At 40.6% G+C, this 27,618-nt stretch overlaps 1 protein-coding gene across 3 annotated transcripts in view; it reads right to left on the bottom strand.

Annotated features, from left to right (window-relative positions):
- The window catches only part of spsb4a (splA/ryanodine receptor domain and SOCS box containing 4a), a 70,356-nt gene that overhangs the window by 21,501 nt on the left and 21,237 nt on the right, over positions 1 to 27,618 (bottom strand). Inside the window, exons 1-2 of one of the 3 annotated variants that reach the window (XM_026205008.1) lie at positions 22,157 to 22,602; positions 9,530 to 10,409 (exon numbers count right to left, since the gene is read on the bottom strand). In XM_026205008.1, the coding sequence (XP_026060793.1) occupies positions 9,530 to 10,235 (706 nt within the window). In that variant the 5' untranslated portion in view covers positions 10,236 to 10,409; positions 22,157 to 22,602. Of the gene's footprint in view, positions 1 to 9,529; positions 10,410 to 21,657; positions 22,135 to 22,156; positions 22,603 to 27,618 lie in introns of those variants that run through there. The other 2 variants (XM_026205010.1, XM_026205009.1) reach the window with 2 other exon arrangements.

Raw genomic sequence — 27,618 nt, 5'->3', positions numbered from 1 at the left:
ATAACATTGCCAAAATGTTCACGCAAAGAAATGAGTCGTAACTGTGATTCTCGCTGTTAACACTGGCGCCATGTTTTGGAGAAGCTGTGTGTTTCGTTGTGAAAACGAAACTACTTTGTTTGGTCTTCCAAAAGAGGACACGACTAGAAATCAGTGGTTAAGTTGTATTTACAACACTGTTCCAGAACAGTTCAACCCAAATATTTAGATGTGTGCAATGCATTTTATAGAGGATGAGGACTATTTACTATGAGTGTAGCCTACTATGCCGGTGTCTGTGTCTATAAAGTGGGGCAATTTCAACTTCAATGCAAGGACAGTCTGGCGCTTCTGACTCACAGTCTGTTAGTTAGTTTACATATGTTTGGATTTTCCACTGATGATTCAAACACGAGATTTGTTTACTTGGTACAATATGCAACACAATGCGTAAAAAGACAGTATAAGTCATTATAATCAGTAATTATGTCTCCACTGGATGCAACTAATGCCTCATTTGTAAAGGGTTTTTATTATTTTCGTCTTGTCTTGTTGAGGTCAATCACAACGCACTATATAGCTGGACAATCAGTGCAGACCTTGCTTTTCAGAACGATGAGCTTTGTAAAAATCTCAGATAGGCGGAGCATAACGGAGAAACAATAATGTACAGTATGTGGAAAATAATGTGTTTTCTGAACCTTAAACCACATAAACACATTACATTACACCAAATACACAAAATGTTATATTTTAGCAACGCCATACGACCCCTAAGTTAATAATCTGCCAGTGCTGTCAGACATATTACAACTACATGAAATATACATTTTCTAAAAATAAGTATAAATATTTACATATCCCACATATATTGGGCAGTTTCGCTTCTCAAGTACGTGTTTCTCGTTTAAAGGATTTTAGAGGAGAGTCAGCATCCAAAACAACCACAGAATAGCAAACAGCTATAGAGTAGGTGCAAGACTATAAGAGCATACTGATTTACTTTAAAGAGTCATGCTAATGATTGTACACATCTATAATATCAATACACATGACAAAAAGTCAAAGTTAAGCCATTCTCTTCAAAGCAATTATTTTCAGCATAGACACAGAATACCAAGATTCTTCTTTTAAACTCTTCCAAATGCATCAATTGCACTTCCGCCATGGAACAAATTTGTAAAATATCTTCTGCTTTCACCCTGAAAGACTGCCATACGTACACACAGGGAGACACACAGCGAGCGCAATGGAGTTCAAGGCCTGTATTTAAAGCTCTGTGGATAATAACGCTTAATATAATCCAAACGTCTACATGTCTGCGGTCACCCAATTCTCTCATTTGTGTGGTCAGGCTTACTGTTGGATAAGTGTAAGGATGAGAAATGCCAGATCTGATGAGCTGGAGTCAGTCAGGAGCCAGCAGGCGGGCTTATTAACAGAGCCCACTGCCTCCACAGCTCAATCACTGAACACACTGTCTCTCTTTACTTTGTCTTCCCTCACTCTCCGCTCTCCCTTTGTCTCTGTCAGTGACTGAATGATGTCTGTTTCCACGGAAACTCCTTCAGGCAATTAGGTGTGCAAATATCGCAGAGCAGTGCCGAAAGGACAGTACGTGCTGAACAATGGAGTAGGGAGGGAACAAAGCAAGAATCAAACGTGGATCCGTTCCACTAGCAGGTTACAAAGGAGGCTAGCGATTTCAAGCCAGTGTAACCAAAACTGTTAAGCTAAGTAAACAACAGCACGTGACTGATAAGGTTATTGAGCCTTTGGCGGTGTAATAAATTATAGGCTGTCATTTGTTGGGTTTGATCCAGAAGTGTGCATGAATAACGCTTGACGTGTTGCAACAGCTTGGTATAAGACCCTGCAACTATACACTAAACAAACAGCTTCTGTCTATCATTTGTTTTTCTAAAAAACAAACCTTTCAGGAGATTACCCAAGATGCTTAGTAAGCCAACGGAGAAGTTGTTGTGTGTGCACAGGCGGATAAGTCACACAAACTGCACGGTCAGCAATCATGAAGGTAAGTCTCATTTCGAAATATCATGAGCTTGAGGTATTGAGCCCACCTTAGGTGCCCCTATCACGCAGTAATAATAAGCTTTAATAACACACTTTCATAAATGTCACATTTTCAGGGCGGGAGGGGAAGACATCATGTCACCACGACAGGCAGCTTGCCAGCTTGGTCTGTGAAAACAGTTTTTTTTTTTTTTTTTTTTTTTTTTTTTACATCTCCTGTGCTTCTTTCATTGCATTACAGAGGCATTCTGTGCATGTGCTTGACCTCCCCTTGACTTAACTGTGTGTGTGCATGTGTGTGTGTGTGTGATTGTTATACTGTAAGGATGAATGTAACAGCTGTGGGTGAGGCTGCGGCCTTATGGCGTTAGCTGAAACTTGATCCAGCAAACTAATCCTCTAATGACTGGCTCTCAATTAACATGGAGCCAAGCTGTTTGTCCTGAAAAGAGTAAGGCCCACTTCTCCGTCCTCTCTTTAACTCTTTATCCATCTGTTTGTTCCCTCCCTACTTATGCCAGGTGCTCTCCATTCATGCCCAGTACCAGATGGTATTGTGGATAGACTATTAAAGCATTGTCTGAAAAGGACACCACATTTTTCTATTTGAACTAATTAACTAAATCTAACTAGCTAAATCTAACTAACTAACAGATACTGAGAGTCATTTACATTCTAAGACACTTAAAGACAATAACTTATTAACTAACTAACCGACACCTTGCAGACTAACATACTGTCTTTCTCTTACCTTATTCTCTTTATTTTTAATCAAATACAAACACAGCATGTTGTCCATTTATGTTGAATACTTCAACTCAATGAATCAGTCATTTGTAATGAATTCTCCATCGCAATATTTGTCATATTAAATAAAATGTCATCACAACATTTTCATGGCAAACTAAAAAAGCAAGGCTGGGCGTGACTGCATTCCTTGAAGTAGACTGAAGAACCGTGTAAACTCCAGAGTATGGAATGAGATAAAGAATACAAGAAGTGCCATGGTGTGTATCAAAGTACAATACTATCATCTGATATCATAGCAGTACTATGGCAACATATTCTTTTAGAGGAAAAGATAAGAACATCTGAGGTCAATATAATGTATCTACAGAGACACTGAACCTGTAAATAGATAAGATTACAAAAAGTTACAAAATGCTAGATAATAGATAAAAAGGTAAATTCAATGACAGGATGCCCACACATAAACATCTGGGGCATTTTTGGCACTTTCAGAATCGTATTATTATTATTTTTATTTATTTATAATGTAGGATTCACACTGCATTGGTAAGCTCAGTTCATGTGAGACACAGCAGGTGTCCCCATCCCGCAACTGACTGACAGATGCTGATGGGCCAATTAAAAGGCATGACAGCCCTGCTCTGACTCCCTTACCCAAATGCTAATTTCCCACAAGCCTCTGGATTAACACACAAAATCTGAGCCAGCTGCTGTCATCTGCCGATTAGAGACAGAAGAGGAGAATAAACACATTGCAAACACACTTGGGCTGCTTTCCAATGTCCATGTTATCCATCTTAAAACAATAAGCAAGATTAGACTTAATGTGTTCTGAGTCATAGTATCTGGAATACAGCGTTTGACGAATTCATGAGTGCTCTTGGGCAAATACTGATCACAACACTTTTTGATTAACATCTTGACTATCCTGGTCCACTGACCAGCACTAAACCTATCGGTATCAGTACGAAAATTCTGGTTTAAGCTGTGTTTAGCAGGGCATGACAGCCTTTATCTGTAGAAGCGTTTAGTGTAGGTGTTTTCAGGGACGCAAACATCAAAAGGAATAATATAATACAGCTTAGCAGACATAGCTTAGGTTTTAAGGAACAGATGTGGCCCAAACAGCACTACTGAGTCACACACACACCCAAGAGAGCCTGAGAGAACGGTAATCTCTCCGATAAGATGCAGACGACCGTGCCAGTTTATTAGGCAAGTGCCTCAGGCCAGCAACAGTCTGCAGTGCTAACCCACTGACCCATATAACAGCCCGCTCCACTTAGCTAACACATCTCACACAGACAGGGAGACATCACTCCGTCATACCAAAAAAAACATATATGGGAGAAAAAGCAGATTCAAGGGGACACTGGGACACTGCGTATGTCTCAGGGATTGTGTTTACACGACAGTGTGCTTTTGTGTCTTTTCTTGTTCGTTTTGTCCACCGACTGACAGTAATTATCCATGTAGCACACGTTCTACATTCTCTGTATACCTGCCCTCGTCTCGTCCTCTCCATATCTCTCTCTCTCTGATGCTCAGACTGAGAGAGGATGCTATCGGAGCGGGAATGTGGATCAGACGCTATTGTGTGATGAATCATAGCTAGAGCTAATTGGTGTTTTAATCCCTGACAATACAGGGCACAGTGACAGCAGCCTTCTGCCAGTCAGAGAGCAAATGAGAGCGAGAGAGAAAGAGAAAGCACAGACATCTCTCAATTATATCTACTCTGTGTTACACATTCACAACAGGACGACGCATGTCAATTTCTCGCTCATTTCTTGGTTGGACGCTGGCAATTAGTGCAAGTTTATATACAGTCAAACACTTTTCTGTTCATCTTCCTCATCACTGATGGCATAATGGCACTGGATGTGGACAGACTGGCTGGCTGACCTCATAATCACAAAGACTTATGTGTCATAGACCTAGCATTGAATGATGCAGCATGTAATAGGGTGAATAGTGTCACTGTCTGGTCCTTTTTGCTCGCAATGTCAGTCATCCCCTCATGTGTGTGTTTTGACTGTGTATAGTTGGTAGGAATGAAATATCACAAGTTAGAATAATTTCCTATTTTAAAATAATTTAAAATGTGATGTATTCCTTTGATTGATAGTTCCCGTGAAGACTGGAAAATGTATGACAACGTATTATTTTAAAGCAAATCTGTCAAACAAGATGAAAAGAATTTCTCTTAATTTTAAGCTATTTTAATTCTACAAATATTTAAATTCGATTTACAGTTGTAGTTCCAGTTCGCTACTTCAATTCCAATAGAATTAGAATTATTAAAAGAGAAAAAAAAAAAACACATTCTCAATGTAATTCAGAATTGTGCCCAAACATATAGACAAAAACAACCAGACAACACACTCAGAAGCTATGTTTCCATCCACGAAACATAGGAATGAATTAAACTTGTGCCCAGAATTGGAATATCGAATTAAATATTGGCAAAAAAAGCACTATTTCCATCCAGTGAGTTGAAGAGAACAAAAACATCACTTTCTGATTAACTTGAACTAAACATCACGAAGAACAATTTAATTTGCTGCAGTAGGAGAAGACACTGTATATAATAACTTCTGTATACAATTAATTATGAACTTCAGAACAGACCAAAACAGTCATGTTATCTTATTTTCGGAGCGCAGTTCTGGGAGTTAGTTTGACAATACTTTGCTCAAGCATTTTAGCATGAGGTCCGTTGGTTGGTTAAGTTTTATGCTGTCCCATTGCAGTCACTTGCCTTTTTGATAAAAAAAAAAAAAAACATACCCTGTTTCCATTGTAGTTTATGCGCATGTTTTCTTACCCGATAAGAAGTTTATCCAACTTAGTACAGTGTATTTGTATTTTTTTGGTGCAAATTTTTTGAATTCATGCGCATCTCAGCATTTCCATCCAGCATTTTTTTGTGATATCCCAAAATGTGCATACAAATAGGTGGATGAAAACATAGCTGGTGAAGTCGATCTACATGTATCAAATAACAAAATAAAGTGCCGCCTGCAAGTAAATATGTGTAGTCAACTATACAGTCCTCATAACAATGGAGATCTTAACAGAAATGTCTATAAGTTAATCACCACCACTAAAATATTAATGCTAAAGCAGAAATGTAGTAACGATTTTAGATAAGCTAATCATCTAGTCACACAGGTGCACTAGTTGCCCATCCTGTCCCATCCCAAGCATGTATAGTGTGCGCAGTAGTGAGACTTGTCCAGGGCCTGCCTGCTGCTTTTCATTTGCAGTGTGATGAATCATAGCGGTAGTGATAAACACTATTCCACCGCCATGCGGATAACTTCTCAGGGTGCTGTCGCTCACACACACACACACGGTGCGCAGCAGAACAGACAGACGTGGGCTCCACCGAGGCAGAAACACGTCTTACTTCTCACAGTTTCCTCGCTCTCCCTCTCACACACAAAACATGCACTCGCCTTCTCACAACTTGTACGCACACACCCACAACCAGACACAAATAACATCTCTTTCCCACACTCACACTCGTCTGAGTTCCTGTTCTCACACAATCAGTGTTTTCAGGCTTCCCTCACAGATACTCAAATATTCTCGCAGAGTTCCTCTCACTCACATACAGGCTATTTTCACTCATAATAGGTGTGTCCTGAGCTGCCTACAAAGTATTTTTTGAGCATCACGGGCATACTGTTTCATAAACTAGAACGCTGTCTACCTAGAAAGCATTTCTAGCAGACAATATAGATACAAGTCTATGATGCCCAAATGTGCTGTTTGATTAAGCAGCTCACTAGGTTTTTAAACACTGCTATTTATTTATTCATTTAAAAATTATTTCTAAGTAGGTAGCTCTCTGGGTGCTGACACAAGTCTCTCTCTTTCTCTTGTGTTTACATTATCTCTTCTTTCTGTCTTTCACAGTCTCTTACCCTGGACGCTTAAGTATCTATTCCGAGACCTATTTACCACAGAGGAGTCTGATTCAGTCAGACAGCTCTGAGTGTGTGTGTAATGAAACTAGTTTGCTATTGTCCGCCGAGATGTGTAACAAGTCAGTGTTGGGAGGATCCTTGCATATATATTAAAATTAAGCCTGGGGTTTTAGACTTTGCTGCACATATCTAAAAATGTCACAGCTTACATTTTCCCGACCTCATCTTCCTTGCTGCATTCATTACCCATGTTTCTCTCTCTCGCTGTGGCTGCATTCCACAAGGAAATGTGCTTAACAGCCTCCTGCACGCGACTTAAAATATGCAAAACACCTAAAACGTGTATATATACCCACAATCCTCAGAGCAAATCTTAACACTAATTTGGAATCCGCTCAGCGATCCGGTCCAAAGATGGCTTTCCCAAACACCTCTTGAGATTCATAGAATTCTCTCTTTTTGAAGAATTACACATTGCTTTGCTCATTTCATACAATTTTCCAGCAAATAAAGACATGCTTACTAGAAGCTTTGAAAAGATTTCAAACGGTCTTCGGACCACTTACTGAGTTGCTCTTTCCATCTGAAAGGGAGAAAAGGGGGCTCTTTCAACTTCAGATGAGGGGGCTTTGAGAGTGTCCCACTCTGCTCTGTGTCCCCTGATACGGAAACACACCAGGGAGGAGAAGACTCTGTAAAGCGACACCGAGGCCAAAGCAACCTAATCCATATAAACAGGGCTGAAATGACGCTGATAGGATTCTGTTTATGGGCTTACTTGTTAAATTAATACGTTGAAGTCCTGTACAATGACAAGTTTTATGAAGGGGATATCACGCTTTTATTCCGTCAACATTGACAATTCTATCAACAGATTGAAACATCTACAGGGAATGAGGCCTTTCGTTTGTTGTGAAAAAAGTCAATTCCTCAAAAAATAAGAGGGAATTTTGTGATTGTAATTAGCAATTAGTTTATTTATTTATTAAACATTGGTGCCTTTCACAGTTTTATCATTATTTACCCATCCTCATGTCATTCCAATCATGGATCATGCTTAATATAAAAAAAAAAATACTAATTTTTCTGTACATACAAAGAAAGTCAACAGAGTCCAATCTGGACCAGAAAGTCCTTCACAATATTTCTTATTTTGTGTTGCGCAGAAGAAATAAAAAGTCATGCAGGTTTTAGAATGACATGAAGCAGAGTAAGCTAAAAATAAAACATCCACAGGTATGGATGTTTGAACATGGAGCTTCTTTCATGGAGAAACAGCTTAATCTACCAGATGACTCTCTGAATCTCTGTTCTCTAAGATGTGAGGAGAAAAAACACCTTGAGGTTGTGCTATCAAATAAAGCTCAGAGGGTTACAAAAACATGCCTCTGGCTTTAAAATGCCGTTTCACACAAACTCTCTGGCTTATACACACACATCGTCTGCCTGGCAGAAGCGGATTAGAAAAAGGTGTTTCCAAAACACATGCTGATGATGGGTGAAGGAGAATTTCAAGCCTTTACAAACACAGAGGCTCAGTGTATAGCCTTGTGAATGGTGTGATAGCTCTGAGTGCTTGAAAATAATACTTAATCATTTGCACAACACACACAATATGCAACTATACATGCACCAAACTCATAAACATGTTTCCTGTGAATATCAAAATGAGATCTTCTACTCGTTACCCTAATGCTATATGAGTTGTAGAAAACAGCTAAGCTAGCCAGCAATGTTTTGAGACTTCCTGCCTCACTGTCATTGCATGTTACATTGTTCCTGCACATTAATAATGAATACATGCTTGCAGCAATGCCCAAGTTTCCTGAGGGACATTTTGAAAGAAGAACCACACTCCATCTCTTTACATTGTGGTCTTGAACTAACAGGACAGAAGACAAGAAACAGTACTCAGGCTCCCTTTACTGGCTAACTACACCTGTATGTTGAAATACCAACAATTCATGGCAACATCTAATGCAATGTTGACATAGAACACAGTGTTATTGTAGCTGAACTAGTAGAGCATGGCACAACAAGGTCAGGGTTTTGATTGCAAGGGGAAAAAAAAGAAGGCCTTATGAGCACTCTCCTGGAGGAACAAAACTTCTTAAACCTGCCTGAGCTGATTTGCTGGTCTTCTAGCCTGTTCAAGCTGGTCTTTTGGCTTTTTAAAGGGCTTTTGGTGGTTTCCAGCTGGTCACCCACCTAAACACCAGCTGGGCCACACTAGGATACTGTCTAGAGTAGACCAGAGGTGTCAAATCCTGCTCCTGGGGGGACCACTGTACTGCAGACTTTAACACAAATCCTAATTAAACACACCTGAAGCAGCTAATTAAAGTCTCCTGTATTACTGAAAACTTCCGGGGTAGTGTGCTGACTAGTTTGAAGATGAACTCTGCAGGACAATAACACTCCAGGAGCATTACTAGACATATAGCCTTGACTATCTGAAAATCAGCTTAACCAGGCTGGAAGAGCAGTCAAAGACCAGCCTGCCCTGAACAGGCTGGGAGACCAGCAAACCAACTAAGGATGGCTTAAGACATTTTTTCTTTTTTCAGCAGGGTAAATGTAATGCACATTTTAACAACACCATGCGCTAATCACCTGGGAGCAATTTGCAGTTAATGCTTTGCTTTGGAGTAAACTGATGATGGAACTGAACAAGCAATCTCTTTAGGTTTCTAAGCCTTAACCACTACACCACACCACACCAACCCAATTCAAGTAAGTTTACAAAACCTCCAACCTGAAACCTCAATTTCAATCAAGTATCAAACAACTATTCTGAGAAATAGTCTACTTTGGAGAAAGTCTATACTTACGATCTAGGCCATTGATGTAACGCATGGTGATTTCACAGTGGCCCCACACCGCGCTGACAATGGGGTACAGCTTTTTGCCCTTAAGACCTCTGAAGGCCACTCCGAGGTACTGTCCATCAACCATGAAGCTCAATGTGCCCTCATCCATGTCCAGCACCACCATTAAGGCATCTGGCAGCACAAAGGCCTCCTCTGGCTCCAGGAAGCTTGGGTATGTGGGTGCAGAAGAGGCTGGCCGGTTCTTATTGTTATGGTAGAGCTTGTTACGCCCCAGGTCCCAGCCCCAGGACTCGCTATCACTGCCAACTAAAGAAGTGTAGCCCACCGAGTGCAACGGGGCATCTGCTGTGGCCACGCCCACCACCGCATGTGTGCCCCGTTGCCGAGCAGGCCAATGGATCCTCCAAACATGGAGTCCTCGCGTGTATCCCACCCTTCCACGAATGCCATCAGTACTCTGGGCAACAGGATGCCGATGGAAGGTGAGTTTGTCATCGTCCTTGATGAAGATATTAAGTGAGCGGTCATCCGAGTTCCAGGCATGTCGGAGCTGCTGCTCATATGGAGCAGGGGGCATGTCCAGGAGTAGGTCCAGCCGGGCTGGCTTGAAGAAATCCGGCCCTCTCAGTTCCCTCCTCAGAGGCCTGTAGGACGGCTCCCCGCGCACGTCTACGGACTTGATGCTCCCCGAGATCTTCTGGCCCATGGCTAGGCTGGTTGAAAAGGGGTAGGGAGGAGGGGAGAGGGCAGGGGTGGTGTAACACAGGGGCTGGGCTTCTGGGGTCTGCCGTTACCTCATCAAAGCACCGGGACTTCAGCCTGAGGCCCCCAAACTCACGTCAGCGTCAGTGGTGGCGAAAGTGCCAGCCTTACAGAAGCCCTAGGAGAAAACACACCAACACACGTCATTAAAACAGCATCAAAGAGTATGCGGGCATGTTTGATGAGTGCATCTAGAACTAAAACTGAATCTCAAAGTTGTTGAGGATAAAAATGTTAACAGAAATAAAGGAAGCAAATAAATAAGAAGACATGAAGATGAGCAGAAAGAGAGGATCATGGCCAACCGCAGCTTGACAGCTTCCAAGACACTGCAATGGGGAAGGATGTAATAATGAGTGCTGCAGGTGAGAACAAGACACCTTCTGTAAAACCTTCTGAAACCTGCTGCCATAAAGTGCGGGTGACTACCAGAGCATTGCTAGGGTATCTTCAATGATTTTTACAGCATTATTTTGCAATTGCTAGTGTTTTCTGGGTGCTTATTAGTCTGAGTGATTGCAAGCAGGCTCAAGTCAAAAGAGCCCAAAATCCACATAATATTCTTCTCTCTAAATATGACTTGGAAGTTCAATGCCTCCACCAATGTAAGATTATTTTTATAGTTATTATTTTAATGTGCTTTTTCTTTTTAATAGATAAGACAGTACAGTAAAATATTGCTTACTATTTATAAAGCCCCGAATTAGAGCTGTAATTGGGCTATAAAAGTTAGGCCTGACAGGACCCAAGCCCAACAGGTTTCGGCCCGAGCCCGACAAGTACATTTTGATTGACAGCTTTTTAAAAGCCCAAACCCGTTTACAGCCTGACATTATTCAAATGTGCGCACACACATAGCTCTTTTGACTTTTGTCAAGAATTAGTCATTTATACATATTTTAACAATTTATTCATAACTAACGTAGACTAGACCACTTGTAAGTTGGAATAAAGTCCTCTGTGACATCTTAACATCTCAGCACACTAAATAGACATAGGCTCATTTAGCCTATACATAGACCAATGCACCAATAACAAATTGAAATTAAGATCAATTTTAAATTAAGATGGGTATTTGGCAATAACAAAATTAAGATAAAGGCTCTGCCGGATTTGCTTCGCCACTAGCAGACATTTAATAAAAGAATAATGCCAACATTAGTGTATACACTCTGTCCACATTATGCATTTAAGACTCAATGAATGTTTAGTTATCATCTGAAAAACCTTTAGTCACAGAGATTAAGCTAAGCCTACATGTTTTTGTGGAGAAAAATGATTGAATCCACTGTAGATGGCTTCAATGCGTTCCTGCGCTCACTGATGGTGCGTCATTATTCACTCATTATTCTCATTATGAACATGGTCAAAACTTTTCCACACCTCAGACTTTGCTTTATGGTGCAACCAAAACGTAATTGCCAGAGGCAAGCCTCCATTTCACCTACTCAGCATCCATTTTTGCATCTTTTTCACGCTAATCGAAACACTTCACATGACCGCTCGTTTACCTTGCAACCTGGAGCACAAGCCCGAGCCCAGCCCGAGCCTGCGTAAGATGATATAAATTAAGCCCCCCATCGGGTTCGGGCAAGGATCTTCAGCTCTACCCTGAATGGTTTAGCACCTCAGTATTTGAAAGAGCTCTTGTTACATTATAGTCATCCACATCCACTGCATTCTCAAAACTCTGACAATTTGATAATATCTAGAATATCAAAATCAACAGCAGGTGGCAGATCCCTTCTTAGCGCCTAAACTCTGGAATAAACTACCTTCGGTATGTTTATTGTAATAAACTACAATAAACATTGTTCGGGAGCCAGACACACTCTGGACCCATTTCTTTAATCTGATTTACACGACACACTAATATCCAAATCCGTTAAATGATTTTTAGGCTGCATTAATTAGGTATACCGGAACCGGGAACAGTTCACATAACACCCAATATACTTGCTATATCATTAGAAGAATGACATCTACGTTATTTTTTAGTCTGTTTCTCTCTTTTTCCAAGGTCACCATAGATACCAGATTGCCAGTCGCAATAATCAATATATTGACTTATCGCATAATATATGTAGATGACATCAATCATTTTTGGTGATGCAATATATCGCCCATTATATTTACTTAAACATTTATGTCACCATATTTTGTAGATTCCACTTGCACCTGTGTCTTTTGCATTCTCTTGTACATAACATGGTATAGCCATGAGGTGCTAGTTAAAGTAAAAAAAAAAAGATTCATAAGTTTCATCTGCAGATATGGTATAGTTTAGGGACCTGTGCCTTTGTGCATACGGACATCTGACTGCTGAGTAGTGATAGTGTTTTTCAGCAGTAGAGTGTACCCTTAATTTACAGAGAAAAGAAGGTCAGGGTAAAATCTGTAGATGGAAAAATCTCCATTCAAGTTCTTTGTGCATTTTTCTGTTTTTCTACTTGTTACGTTGGACTTTGTTAGAAAATGTTTTTTGTTGTATCTAGTGTTTTGATACTTAATTTCCATGATCTAAATACTCTTAAAAATTACGTTTGTTGTCATTTGGAAGTGTGTACTCCTTCTTGCATTATTATGCTGTTACATTACGATTATACATTTAGTGGCATAAACTGGTCTTTAAAATGAAAATATTATCGTTTATCGCAATTATTTCTGCAGCAATATATCGCACAACAAAAAGTTGTTATCATGACAGGCCGACCACCAGATCCAGTCTGTATCCAGATCAGATGGTCACTGCAGACACCCGGATCCAGTACGTATGAAACCCAGATGGTGGATCAGCACCTAGAGAAGACCTCTCCAGCTCTGAATGTCAGCGGAGACCAGGACAACTAGATGAGTGCCAGATACAGATTTCCTGTAAAGACCTTGTTCAAGACGACCACCGGGACTAGACCACAGGAAACAGATGACTAATGCACAATCTGACTTTGCTGCAACCTGGAATTGAACTGCTGGTTTTGTCTGGTCAGAGGAAAACTGGCCTCCCACCTGAGCCTGGTTTCTCCCAAGGTTTTTTCTCCATTCTGTCACTGATGGAGTTTTGGTTCTTTGCTGCTATTGCCTCTGGCTTGCTTAGTTGGGGACACTTTATTTACAGCGATATTGCTGACTTGATTGCAAATGATTGCACAGATATTATTTAAACTGAACTGAGCTGGATGATGACGACATCACTGAATTCATCTGTTTTCCTAATTAATGTTGTTCAGTTGCTTTGACACAATCGGTTTGGTTTAAAGCACTATATAAATAAAGGTGACTTGACTTGACTAACTATGAGGCTGTTGGCTACTATGATTATTTTGATTGTTAATCTGACTGCATAAAAGTTTCATTATCAGTCTCTGCTCATTGAAAAGCACATTTCCAGGCATCATTGGTGTCTGCATAACACAAATGGCATGGGATAAGTTACATGCAGAATATGTGCCTTAACACTGCCTCAATAACTCAAAGTATGAGCATCAGCATTAGGAAAAAATGGACGCCAAAATACAGCATTATTTATTTCTAGGTTCCTGTGAGAAAGAGTGAGAGAAGGAAAAAGCGAGAACAAAAGAGAGAGATTCAGTTCGCATCAGCCTCAATGTCACAAAAAATACCTCCACATTAAAAGCCTATTTTAGAGTGTGCTGGAGATGCGATACTGATGTATGAAACGCTAGCAGGAACTTCCTTCTACAGTATGTGAAGCACAGTCTTTTCCTGGAATAAGAAAGTCTCAACCCACCAAGTAGCTCTACAAAAAAGACAGTTAGGGGATGTTTACATAAACTGTCTTATTGTGTCCGTTGCATCTGACCGCTGCAAAGTATCTAACCGTTTCTTCAGTGCCATGAATGCAGTGTTTCAAAGAAGGAGTAGAAAAAATTGCTTTGAAAAACAAAGCATAGTGATAAACAGCAGTATTTAGCTGTTTCCATATGTCAACGTTTATTTCACTACAAAAAAAACAAAACAAAACGAAAAGTATGTATGTAGGTGAGTTGGAAGAGTCGCTTCTTTTAACTTCTCCACAGAAGTGCTGAATAACATGTTCACACTCAATCAGACGAACGGTCTTCACCAACATGGGTCATCAAAACAAAGGTAAGAGGTCACACATACTGTATGTGGACAGAAACACATCTCAGACAGTCTCAACACATTAAGGTCACAGAGAAAGAGAGACAGGAAAAGAGAGAGCTGTATTCAGACGACAGGAAGGAGGGTAGCCAGACGGCCAGACAGTCAGAGCCCGGAATCCTGGGTAAGTGTTACCGATATTAAAGGAAAAATAAATGAGGTCATGAAAGAAGTAGGATAGAATGCGAATGTGTGCCTGTGTGAGAGAAAGAGAGAGAATGAATGAGAAACAGAGAGAGGTTGCTGCCCTAACATGCCACTCACAGCTATCATAACGTGTACTCGAGTCGAGGTGTTAGGTTTTCTGTATCGTATTTCAGAGCTGGAGAGGCTCCCGCGGCATGGCACAAAGGGTTTCACAGTCTTGCAGCCGTGCAGAGGCCCAGTAATGGGTTTCATTCAGGTTGTGTTTGGTTCAGAGCGCACACGTCAGTTTAACTAACATTTCCTCACTCAAACCGCTGTAGTCACTAATAACTGTTATAAACACGGACACAAACATAATTACGCTGTTAGTCTGGGAGTTGTAGACAGACTTTTAAACACTGTTCTCACATTAGGTAATTACATGAAGGCTTGTAAAACAAGATCTGAGAAAAAGAAAAACACAAAATACACTGACGAGACAACAAGAAGCTCTTTGTGGATCAGTTCATTCCATTAAGGACCGGATTGAGCCTGAAAATGTAAAAACTAAAAATGCATTACGAGGATTCAAAAATGTCGACTTCATAACCACTAATATTTCTGTATTTATGTTTACATACCTCCTGTATCAACAACCATCACCCAAAATAGCTTGACTTTTAACTTCAACTGTTGACAGCTTACAGTAAAGATGAATAGATGAATAAACAGATGGATGGAAAGACAGAGACACTGGCAGATATAGATAGAAAGATAGATAGACAGACAGACAGCTGGTGTGTTCCAATGTGTCACAGCAGAGTGAGTCACGCCGTAAGACGGTGACCGCATGGCATGACTGTACCGTGCCCTTGGGCGTAACACTGCTGATATAAAATGCCAACGTCAAGCTGAGAAGTGAAAAAAAACGTCCACTACATCAATTACACTCGCTCTCCTCAGGGGTAATGATCTCAAACCATATGAGACACGACTAATGTAACTATAACAACCTCATTTTAATGGGCCGCTGATGTGCTGTCTCCATCTGCTTAGCCATGCGAGACAAGACTACATATAAAAGTGGTCTGCCAGGGCCGTACGTCTCCACATGGGAAAATGCCCATTTGTGCTGACTTATTTATTAGAAAAACAAAAGCACTCGGCTGGTAAGCTTGTCACTGGGATGGAGCTGCTATGGCTATAAGTCAAAGAAATGCGATGTAGAAGTCAAAACAACCCTGCTGTAATTGTGCCTTGTGGCTGCTCTGTGGTGTGATGTCTTCAGTCAAGCCAAATGTATTTTTTTCTATACCTGGGTCCGTTTTGGGTTATTGAAGTAAAGAATAAAAATCGAAACTGGTCTTCAATCTGCAACATTTTTGGATAATAAGCATCTTCCTTAATTTGCCATTCCACACTCAAGGCTCTATTTGTTTTGCTTGTCCCATCATAAAGATAGCGTTCTTTGTTTTCATGCCCGTGTGATTAAATTTTCCACCGTTGCGTTGCGTTTGGCGAACTCCCCAGGACTCAAGAGCTTGTAGCTGTCCTGAATGACTAGAGGAATGATAATATCACAGACCCCAGTCTGCCCACTTAAAAGGCCTGAATGCTGTTTTAAACAATAGTTGGGTCTGTCGATGCAATCTGATTGGCCGAAAGGCATGTGTTGCATCCTGGAGGACATTTACAGTTGGAATAAAACCACAAAAAAAAAAGTGTGAATATACCCATCTGACTTAGCAAAACTGACAGAACCAACACAAATCAGTGTGGGTGGATGGATGGATGAATGTTTGGATTTGGTAATTTCACTTGGTCATTTCATGTAGTTTTATTCCATGATGGAAGGATATAATGGAAAAAAAATAATCTATGAGACCCAATACCATTTGGTTCTTCAAAACACCTTCTTTTGTGTTCAAAAGAAAAAAACAAAGTCATACGGTTTTCTAATGTCATAATGGGGAGTAAATAATGACAGAATTTAAATTTTTAGAGGATTTTCTAATTAAATGACACAGATCTGAATGTGTGGAGCTGCCCTACGTGACACATGTCTGTGTGTTCACACAGTTTAGTCTACTGGCCATTACTGTGTACATCGTCTTCTGAATTTGTTTATGCTTCAGCAACCATCAGACCCTCAGCAGGGCCTCTTTCTCGCACGCTGTGTGGCACATGGGGGCTTGCGTTTCCCTTCAGGAGGATGGGGGGCTGTGATAAACTGAGCGCCTGGTGCCTGGCCTCTCGCCTGCGTTACCCTGGTCACCAGAGACGTGATGGACACGAAAACCTCTAGCCACCGGTGGCTTTGATGAGTAGGAACACACATTCGCCATCTGTTGTTTATCTTTGCATCTCCTCGCTCTCTCTATTTCATCGGGAACATCTCTCTTTCCTCTGCGGCTAGTGTCATTCATTTGCTCGCACTTTCTGTCTCTCGTTTCTGAACTCACTCCCAGCTGGATAATCAAGTTAAAACCAGTTTGAAAAGGCAGCTGGTCTAGACTGTTGATTAGCTAGACTGTCAGACCTCAGACCTGGTTTCAAGCTAATAAATCATCTTAGGTCATCCAAAAATTAAAATTTTCACTCATTCTCATATCCTTAAAATATCTTACCAACAAATGTCAAACTTTTGGATCTGAAACCTAAGGATCACTTTTACGGTGCTTTTGCAACCTATTGAAGCTTAAAGTCTCCAGGCTCTTTTTTTTTTATGCAAGGGTGTACTCACACTAGCCAGTTTGAACCGTGCCCGAGTGCGTTTGACCACCAAAGCGCGGTTCGTTTGACTAGTGTGAGTGCTCCGAATCGTGCCCGGGCGCGGCTCGATTAGCCGGCCCTGGCCCGCTTGGAAGAGGTGGGCGGCACGGTTCAGTTGGACTCGGGCGCGGTTCGAATGCAGTGTGAGCGCTAACCGTGCCGGAGCACGGAAAAGGACGCGTTGCGTCACGGTTTTGCGACGCTCCAAAACCAACATGGCAGGGAAAGGGTCGCTTTGGTCTACGGCAGAGGTGCAAAACGCATAAAAAACTAAAAACTGCAAAGTCCTTGCCGCACTTCAGCTGGTACCTTGCAAACACCCTCATACGAGCAGCACGATTACGTGAAAATTTTCACGCCACTAAGGCGACACATCTGTTTAACAACAGGCTGTGGACCAAACAACACAAAATTATCCACAAAGAAAACAGAGCGATGCACTCCATTGTGTTCAGAGCGCGCCGCTCTTCCTGTTTATCGCGAAACCGTCGCACCATAATGACGTAAGCGTGCTCCGGCACGAATGCTGAAACCCTATATGTGAGTGCAGGCCAGAGGGGGAGGGGGGAGGGGGGACAATCGTACTCGGGCCCGGTTCATGGCAACCGTGCCTAGTGTGAGTACACCCTAAGACATTTGATGAGCAATCAGAATTTTTATTCAATTCCTAGAGCAGCAAAAACCCAGCACACGAGTACCTGTTTTGTTTCCTGCATCGCTAACAGCACTTTTCCTCTCCATCCTTATCCATCTCCCTGTCCCTCTCTTTGTCACTTACACAGACGGCAGATCAGTAAAGCCCATGTTCAGTGCTCTATCATCAGAGGGCACAGGACAGACAACCGTATGGCCACATGTCCCCCCTGCCTCTGTCCACCTACACAGACCTAATTAAACAGAGCTAGCCCATGGAGACACATCGCCGACACACACACACACGTGATGTGAGAGAAATGCTCTCACAACAGGCATCTGTTGAAACAGACCTAGCTGTTTTTCTGTTCAGAACATTGTGGAATTAAGTAGATTATGAGACATTCATGCACACTGGGTAAGTGCGAGCGTGTGAGAGAAAGTTCTCCGTACGACATGTCCTGATGTGCGAGATGTGTTCTGAAGTGACACACAAGCAGATGAATCCAGCGATCGCCCTTGGAGGCTGTCACATCAAAGTGAAACTGGAGACTACGAATACAGCCGAGACAGGATAAATGCAAACCTTACGACATCACTGCTTTCAATTAGAAGTCAGATATCTGTTTACAAAGTATGCACGGCTACTCATAGCAGCAAAACCCCTCTGTACGACACTTTATTCATTTTAATTTAACCCACGCCTCATCTGCACCCTAAAATACCAGTCACATAGAGCATGAATATAAAATATTCTCAAACGAGATCAGAAAAGAAATGACAGCACAAGAATATTCAGGACTGTGAATCTGGTCACAAGAGTCACATCAACATTTCCTAACCAGAGATAAGTAATTTTTCTGTCAATGCTAAGTGCATTTACGAGCACTTTAAAATGATGATTTTTGGAAGTTTATCCTTTTAAAGTGTGATACAATCCCTTTATCCGGACTAAAGTCAGAATAACAGACCTAGACAATGCACCGTCAACAACATGTAAACCTATTTACTGAAATGTGTGATGTGACAATCATAGCCAATCAGAACATATGTGGAGCAAGATTTTGGATTTCACAACGATATCCACAGCTTAGGAACAGAAACCCTGTCTGTCAAACGTGGAAAAATTTTGTACGTACTTAATCCATGTGATGGCAAAACTGAATTTTCAACCATTATCTCAATCTTCAGTGCAAATGATCCTTTATAAATGTTAATATGCTGATATGGTGCTCAAGCAACATATCAACCAATGCTGAGTTGATTAAAATAAAACAATTGTGCTTTAAATTTTAGTACAGTAGTGTATGTGTCATAAATACATTAAAGCTGTTACAAATATCCCTCATACAAGATCCAATTATATTTATTTCTGTCTAGCAAAACAAGTGCATATGATAAACTACCACAAAATAACTATGATAAATGCAACAATAAAACTCCATTTAATAAAACACTGTCGACTTCAATCATCTATTTGTCACCAAAAAGCCAATGAAACATCCCAAACCTTTCTGACAGGACCATGCTAAATCTGATTTTCATTAAATGTGACTTTTTTTTCTGTACTTCCTGTTAATCGGTTCCAAGTATATCACAATATAATTTCCCGTTCAATTTCCCTGTGACTAGGAGCTCAAACGTCTTCAGGCGCTGCAGCAAGAACATCAGATGCAGCTATGTGCAGGAAGAGTGGAAATATAAGACAGCCATTGAAGTCCAGGCTTTCTGACAGCCCAAAAGCCATTTATCACTGTGACTAAAGTGTCCACCCCCAACCCAAAACCGGTAATCACACACACATACACACACACACAGACACACACACACACACACACACACACACACACACACACACAAACAAACACACACTCACAGCCTTGTGGCAGATGTGCTAGCCCACCTCCTGTCCTTTCAAACCCTTAAGCAGCACGGACACACACACACACACACACAAATGCTTCTGGCACTAATCCCGTGGCCCCCTCCAAAGGAGGGACATTGAATGGTTAAGCAAATGGTTGTGTAGCTCTTCACACGGCTAACAGCTGAGCTCTAAGCTCTCCCAGAAGAGCCTCTCCCCACAGAGCAGCTCCAGTCAGCTCTTTCCAGCCCACTGCTCTCAGACAACACACTCAGTGATTAAAGCAGTCCCACTGCCCTCCTCATCCTACACACACACACACACACACACACACACACACCCTTTCCCTCTGTCCCACACATGCTCGCAACACTCACAAAAGAGATCACTCACAAAAAGGCACATGAAATCATCATGGTTTTTGGGCATGTACCATACAAAAAGAATATGATAAGCTTCTACTACTTAACCACAGTCTTTTGTGTTCAGTGGTAATACCATATAAATATCACTGTATGGGAATATTATAATCATTCAGCACTGTGGAATATATCAAATTGGCATAATATTATCACGCTCTTTTGACATGGTACCAATGTATATGGTAACATTGAAGCACTATGGAATATAACTATTAAAATGGTATTGGCTTGTTTTGCCATGGTATAACAATGTTTACATTGATAGTTAAGCGCTGGCTCAATAACACGATTGAGGTGCCCTTGAGCAAGGCACAGAACCCCCAACTGCTCCCCGGGCGCCGCAGCGTAAATGGCTGCCCACTGCTCCGAGTGTGTGTGTGTGTGTGTGCACTTTGGATGGGTTAAATGCAGAGCATGAATGCTGAGTATGGGTCACGTCACTGTCACTTTCACATTGTTTTGTTTTTTATCATAACAATTATTTTGGTTATTTATATATGTATTAATTTTTTACAAAAGCCTTTCTAGAGAAATGACCCTATCGAAGTAAGCATATAAATAGATAAATAAATAAAAAGTTTTACGGAACATATTATGATATGTGGTATGTTTTTGTTAAGTGAAAAAAAATGTTATTTGAAATAAAGCTGAAATATTATAAAATATCAATTACATACAAAAAATTAAAAACTTAAAAACTAAAAAAATATGTTCCCTGGGCCACTGAAAAAAAGTTAGATTACTAAAATGACTAAAACTGAAAAAAAAAAAGAATAGAAATATTAAAAATAGAAATATTAAAAAGAAAAGCGCATAAAATTATTAAGACTGAAATGAAACTGAAAATATAAGAAATAAAATCTAATGCAAAATAGTATGCATTTTAAAATAGTATATAAATAATACTTAAACTAGAAAGAATGGAATTTCTATTGTACTTCAGGGCATTATATCATGGTATTACCATGTTTTTTGGGGTATGAACCATAGTAATATAGTACATAACATTGTAACGGTTCAGTAATGTCATTTACATTTACAATTTGTAAAAAAGTACAACAGCATTGCCATCTGATATGTTCCATGACACCACTACAGTACTTCTTTGTAAAAGATGCCTCACTGCCCTTAACACAAAAACACACACAGTCTGTTCCATAAACATTCCCCCACTGGAAACACACAACCACATGCGCCCAAACAAGACACATGCAAATCCACAAGCCGCGCGTGCACACAAACATGAGGGACACAATGAAAAGCATTCAAATCTGCTCCCCGTACTAAGAGTCAGCCAGCGCTGTGGGAACGCTTCCTCTGAACACCAAACCAGAGGAAAGAGAAAGACAAACGATAGCCGTGACGCACAACTCTGGGAGGAGAAGATCCAGCCATCCTCTAATCACCTTATCTGATCGCGCACAGCAGCTGAGAAAACAAGAGCCGCGGGTTCAGGTGAAAATACTTCTCTTTCCAACCCACACAAGCACACTATCCTCCAGAGCAGGACCCGGGCACAGTTCCTATGACCCCACCGCTGCATTCAGGGTCTCGGACCCGCTCCCTTTAGCTCAGAAAGTATTTAAAGTGTGGAAATCCCAGGTTTAGAAACATCACAGGCAGCTGTAACATCCAACATTAAGACTGTATCCTTTTCTGAGTATCCTTGCCAGGGTGGATCAAACCTCAATTAGAGGATCAAACCTCTATTAGAGGAATAAAAGGCAACGGGGAATGCCAGAGAGTGGGAGCTAGAAAGAAAGAGTGCACATGAGGTAACCCAAACAGCCTAAAGCAAGTGGGGAAGAAATGAAAAATCACAGGATAGTTTCCTCACAAAAGTAGACACACATCAAGTTCTTAATTACGCTCAAACACACACAAACGCATGCCGCTTACACCGACCCGGTTGTGATGATCTCCCCGGCAGAACTCCCCTGTTGTTGCCCGTTCAGGGAATAAAATGCTGGAATAAAAGGACGAAAGGTGCTCCTCTCTTTGTGAGAAGAAGTGCACACTAGTTCTTTCTCTGTTCTCTGTGTCTCCCTGCTGAGGAAGGAGAAAAGAAGCTTCTCCCCAGAGATGTAACCCCCCCACCCCCTCCCTGAGGTTAATCCCAGCCGTGGCAGCCTCCGTCCCACTCCGTCTTGTGTCGCGGCTCCGGTTCCGAACTCCAGCTCAGCGGCCCGAAAGAGGGAGAAGGGAAAGGAGAGAGAGAAAAAGGGTGGTCGAGGAGAGAGAGAGAGAGGACAGGCGGCAGTGTGAGCAGCAGCGTGAGAGCTGCCTCATGATGAAAGGCGATCGGCTGATCTCATCAAGCAGGGACACCAGGCAAACAGAGAGAGGGGAGGCCACGCCCCTTACCCCACCCCCGACTCATGTATCCTCCTCCCTACAGTCTTTTACACTTTCAGCTCAGCCAATCAGCCGAGAGCTACTCATAAACACGCATGCTTTGAGTCTCCAGCCTGTTACTTCCAGTGCTCAGATATCTGTTTTGAAAGATAATCTGACTCCAGCTTGAGTGGCAACAACTTTGAGGATTTAGCATTTCTGTACTTAGAGATATTCAAATGTAACGCTGCTTTACAGATTTGCTTGGTGATTTTATTTGTTTTCAAATTGTAATATATATATATATATATATATATATAATATACAAAGAACCATTGTAGAAATTATGGCGCAAATTATATTAAATATGTTTTTGGCTAACAAACCGAAAGCTTACCCATCCAGATAAGAATGCAAGTGGTAATTATGCTACTTTGCTGATTTTCTGGGTAAAACTTCAAAATGGTTCTACACTGCTAGTATGCAATACAGCATAAAAAGGAAATTTAATTATTTTAATTCAATAAAATTTAATCAGTTAGAATCAATCTTTCCTTAATCACTTATTAAATGTTTTGTTTATATCGCATTGAACCCTGGTATTTATGAAATGAACTCATTCAGACAACAGATCATTTCACTGTGGAGTAAATAAATACAATAAAATACTAAATACATTTATATTAAAAATATAATTTTAAAATAAGAAGGTAAAACTAATTTAAAATATAATATAATGAAAACTCTAAATTAATTGAAAAAACACACAACCAACTGTGGGATTATTTTGTGATAACTTGCTTTTCTCAAAAACACATCAAACTGATATCCAACACAATATGTCATATCAGTAGGGACTTATCACACATTTATTAATTCAGCAGATGCTTTTCTGCCAAATAGCAACCAAATAGCTATTCTAATTAGAGCCGCCGATATGAGCTTATTGCATTTAAATCGGCATCGGTGTTTATAACGGCCAATGAAACATGAGAAACAGAGTCTCATGCTTCACTCATGTTATGAGTGTTGCATAGTTTGCCCACCAGAGTGAGCTCCGCAGTTGCAGAGAGTCTGCAACTCCACTATAGAAGAAAGCAATCAGCCAAGCACGGAGATGTACTGTTTTGACGCCGAGTCTGTCGTTCGTCATGTGAGATGATTTAGTTCATACACTGTATATAAAAACGGTGTGGTAGTTCTAGCTAACAGTCCTATCATTATCACTTCTAAATATTCTGTAACATCACTTACAGCCACTAATGCATTGCTATATTAGATTAGCCACAAAGCTAATACCATGTTTATCAGTGGAAGAGCGCTAACGTTAATAAGAGGTCAAACTATAAACGCTAGGCGCGCCACTTTTTCCTTCTTTCCAAAGCGCTCGGGCAGAAGCGCTCCTGAGGCGTCTGCCTTTGCTAAGCAACCATGACGTGCTCTCTCCATGAAGACGCGGAAATTTCAGCAAAAGATAAATGGATTTGCAGCACTAAAAATCGCTCGCAGTAGCTCTGCTACTAAATTTATTTCAAAATGGCAATCCATATACAGCTATGAACAGCTGTTCCTTCATCTTGGCTCAGTTTTCAACGTTGTTACGGGAAAGGATGAAGCTGATTGGTTAGTTCTTGTCACATGACCCGCGGTGCGCTTGCGGCATTCTGAAAAGTTGAGATGTTTTTAACTCGATGCGGTGCGGACGCGCCTGGAAAAAACGTCGCTTCCCTGCACAAAGAGAAGAGGAGAAGATATACGAGTCCGTTGTGAATGTGTCTGTGAGAGCAAATATAGTGTAGTTACAGTAACTACAGTAGGTGCGTCAGAAATGATTAACCCAGAGGGGACATGTAAATAAATGTGAGCTGAACACGAGCTTTTTCTTTTTTTTTCTTTTTTACAGATTGTTTCAAAGCAGCTTTACAGACATAACAGGAAAATGTTGTAATAATATGGTTAAATATAAGTAGGTAATAGGTCATACCTATTGCTTGACAAATAAAATTATATATATATAATTTTTGCCTATGTAGGAGATCCCTGTTTATTATAATTCTAATGATGACATGAGTAATAATACATGGTGATATTATTAATACACATGCTTATTATTTCTCTCTCTCTTTCTGTTTTTTGATCATTAAAAAATATATACTTTTGATGTGCAATTGTTTAGTCATTGAGACCGTAATCTAAGGCTTTTTTTAAAAAACATAAATCCCTTCTGGAAAATGATTTATACAGCCCACATGTAGAACAGGCAGATATTTTGCTATTGAATGTTGTGTAAGAGCAGTTTATAGGAAATGGGTCTAATATCCAGTTTATTTTCAAAATCAAAATATCGGCTTATAAATCGGCTCTTTTCGAGTTAATATCGGCATCGGCCCCCAAAAATCCATATCGTTCGGGCTCTAATTCTAATCCAATCAACTGGATGTGCACTGCTTGGAAAAAGAAATAAATAAAACCCAAGACAAGTATTCTGGTCATAATAACTCTTAGACAACATTTTGCTAACTAAACTTGATCTTTACCCACTGTGCTACACTAACCCCACATTTTTAAGTCAAACATTTAACAGGCACACTTCTCAGTCAAGCTCCAGATCTTGAATAAACATCTCCCTCTGTCCTGCAAGCCCAGTCAAACCCCAAACACACTCAAATCCCTGAATGTACTCAGTCTTCCAGGGTGACGTGAGTTTCCTGACCATTTCCTCCAAGGCCACACACAAAACGAAAAGGTCTGAAGCAGTAAAGAGAGAGCGAGTCACTCTTGCACTACCCCCTCTCACCTTCCAGTTGAAAACTCAATCAGCCTTTTCAAACATGCTGACCTGCTCTCTCAGAGGAAGCTCAGTCTGAAAGAAGCACAAGTTGCCATGAAAACATACACAGTGTAGGATCAACTGCACCAGTACTTTGGGGTCATTTACCTTTCCTCTAAATATACAAGCCACCTAGTTTAACAAAAACAAAAAAAAAATCTTCTTCCAGCCAACTGGAAAAGAACTGTGACTGAATATCCACAAAGGACGGTACTGGGTGAAAACTTTTGGCTATAGAAATACAAAAGCATGGTGTTGGATTTTAAAAGAACTTAAATGAAAATTAAATCATTTGGGTGGGGGGTTCTCTATTTTGCAAGTCTACATAATATCATCTGTAAATTGTAAATCTGTCCACTTTAAAAATTCACTAATATAAAACAGCCACATGATTTTAAATATTATTTATGTCTGAAGCACAAATTGTGTAAATAAGCTACATGTAAAAATATTAAGAGTTACAAACCCCATAAAAATCTCAACTGGACTTTTGTAGCCTTTAGACAATGTGTGTTAGCACTGAGGTACAGTAATGCTAGTATACCCTTAAACATAGACTTTTAACAAGACAAAATAAAAACAAAAAAAAAAATAAGCAAAAATATTGGTGACTCATCCTGAACTCACTCAATTTATCCAAACAAATGGTCTCTATAATAAAAAAAAAGTCTTTCCTAACACCATGCACTTTCAACTAGCAATAGAGTCTGGTTCTGATCTGATCCCATTGTTACCCACAAGACATTTAAAGAAAGACTTACTGTGTCTTTCAAGGTTGTTAATTGAGGTTATTTATTTTGTTGAAGCCACCAGTCCCCGTTACTTCAACTTATCATTATTATTTTTTTTAATTATAATGTTCAACAGCAGAGCTATTGAACCAATGATTCCGCCAAGAAATCTCCACCAATCAGAGAACCGAAATAATTTAATATTGTTAAAAATAGTAAAAAAAGACAGATTTATATTTAGCCATTGTATAATTTGGTCAAGTCATTCGCAATGCTTCTTGGAATGGGATTGTAGTGCTTGCTAGTTCTAAACGAAAGGCCAGTCACAGATAGGCACCAGTCCCATCAATATATAGTATACAGCCCAAACTTCCTGTTTCAAAAGTAAACACAGAAGAAAACTGCACTTATCAAGCATCTAGCCTCGAGCCTTTGGTGCAATGGGGGTTTATTTCATAAAGTGTCGCTTCAAATTGCAATTCCAAACTCAAACCCATTACTCCAGCTTTATGTTTCATTGTCTTTCTCTGCTCTCTTCTATGACCCAGTGCTGTGGCCGGCTGTGTAAATTGCCTCCTCATTTTCTGCTTCAGGGCTTTTTAACACTTCTGGACCAGCATGTGGTGGGGGAACAGGGAGAGAAGGGAGGGACTTGTGTTAATCTATCGTACAATAGAAGAGACCCCCTTCCACAAAGAGATAATGGCCCAGCTGACTGGGAGGGGGGCTCCGTCAGAGTGGTCTTTGTATAATAGAGGGGTTTTGGAGCGGGAAGTGGGAGAGGCACACCTCCCGGCGATACACGTGTCACACACAAAGCCCCGGAATTGTCCAAGCACCAGTGCTGGAGGACAGAGAGGTGAGGGGTGGAAAGGAGGAGACAAGAGGGGAGTCAAAGAGGATGCTCATCTGGCAGTTACAAAACTGCCCTCGGACAGATGGCAAACACACAAGCGAAGAGAAACAAGAGAATGAGAATGAAAGAAAGAGTGATGACACATACTCATAAAGCAGACATTAACAAGCGCGCAAGCTTTAGATTAAAATTACAGATCACACGTATGCACACACGCATACAGATGGATGAATCCAGGAGGAAGCAACTGTATCACCCTTCGCTTTGTGTATGACACAATAGCTGCTGACATCAGTGTGTGGCCGCACATGGAAAACTCTACCACCCCCCTCTATTCGGGCACTCGGTGCAAACAGACCAGCTGAATCCGCACTGATATCATTCACCACACAAAAAAAACGCACAAAACCATCTACACCCAGACTTGATTTTACTCAGAACCCACACATACGTTTTTTTTCCAGGTTACAATGTTTTGTATATACTGTTAGTACATATAGCACTATATCACTTCTAAATATATGTAATCAATATTGGTTCACCTCCAAATTGGATGGCTAATTAGACATTAAATGTTCCATGGTTTAAATGAGGCATTTAACCCCCTCTTTATGCA

Source organism: Carassius auratus, chromosome 27 (assembly GCF_003368295.1).
Source record: "Carassius auratus strain Wakin chromosome 27, ASM336829v1, whole genome shotgun sequence".
NCBI lineage: Eukaryota > Metazoa > Chordata > Actinopteri > Cypriniformes > Cyprinidae > Carassius > Carassius auratus.
This window is presented reverse-complemented; position numbering and strand designations above follow the sequence as displayed.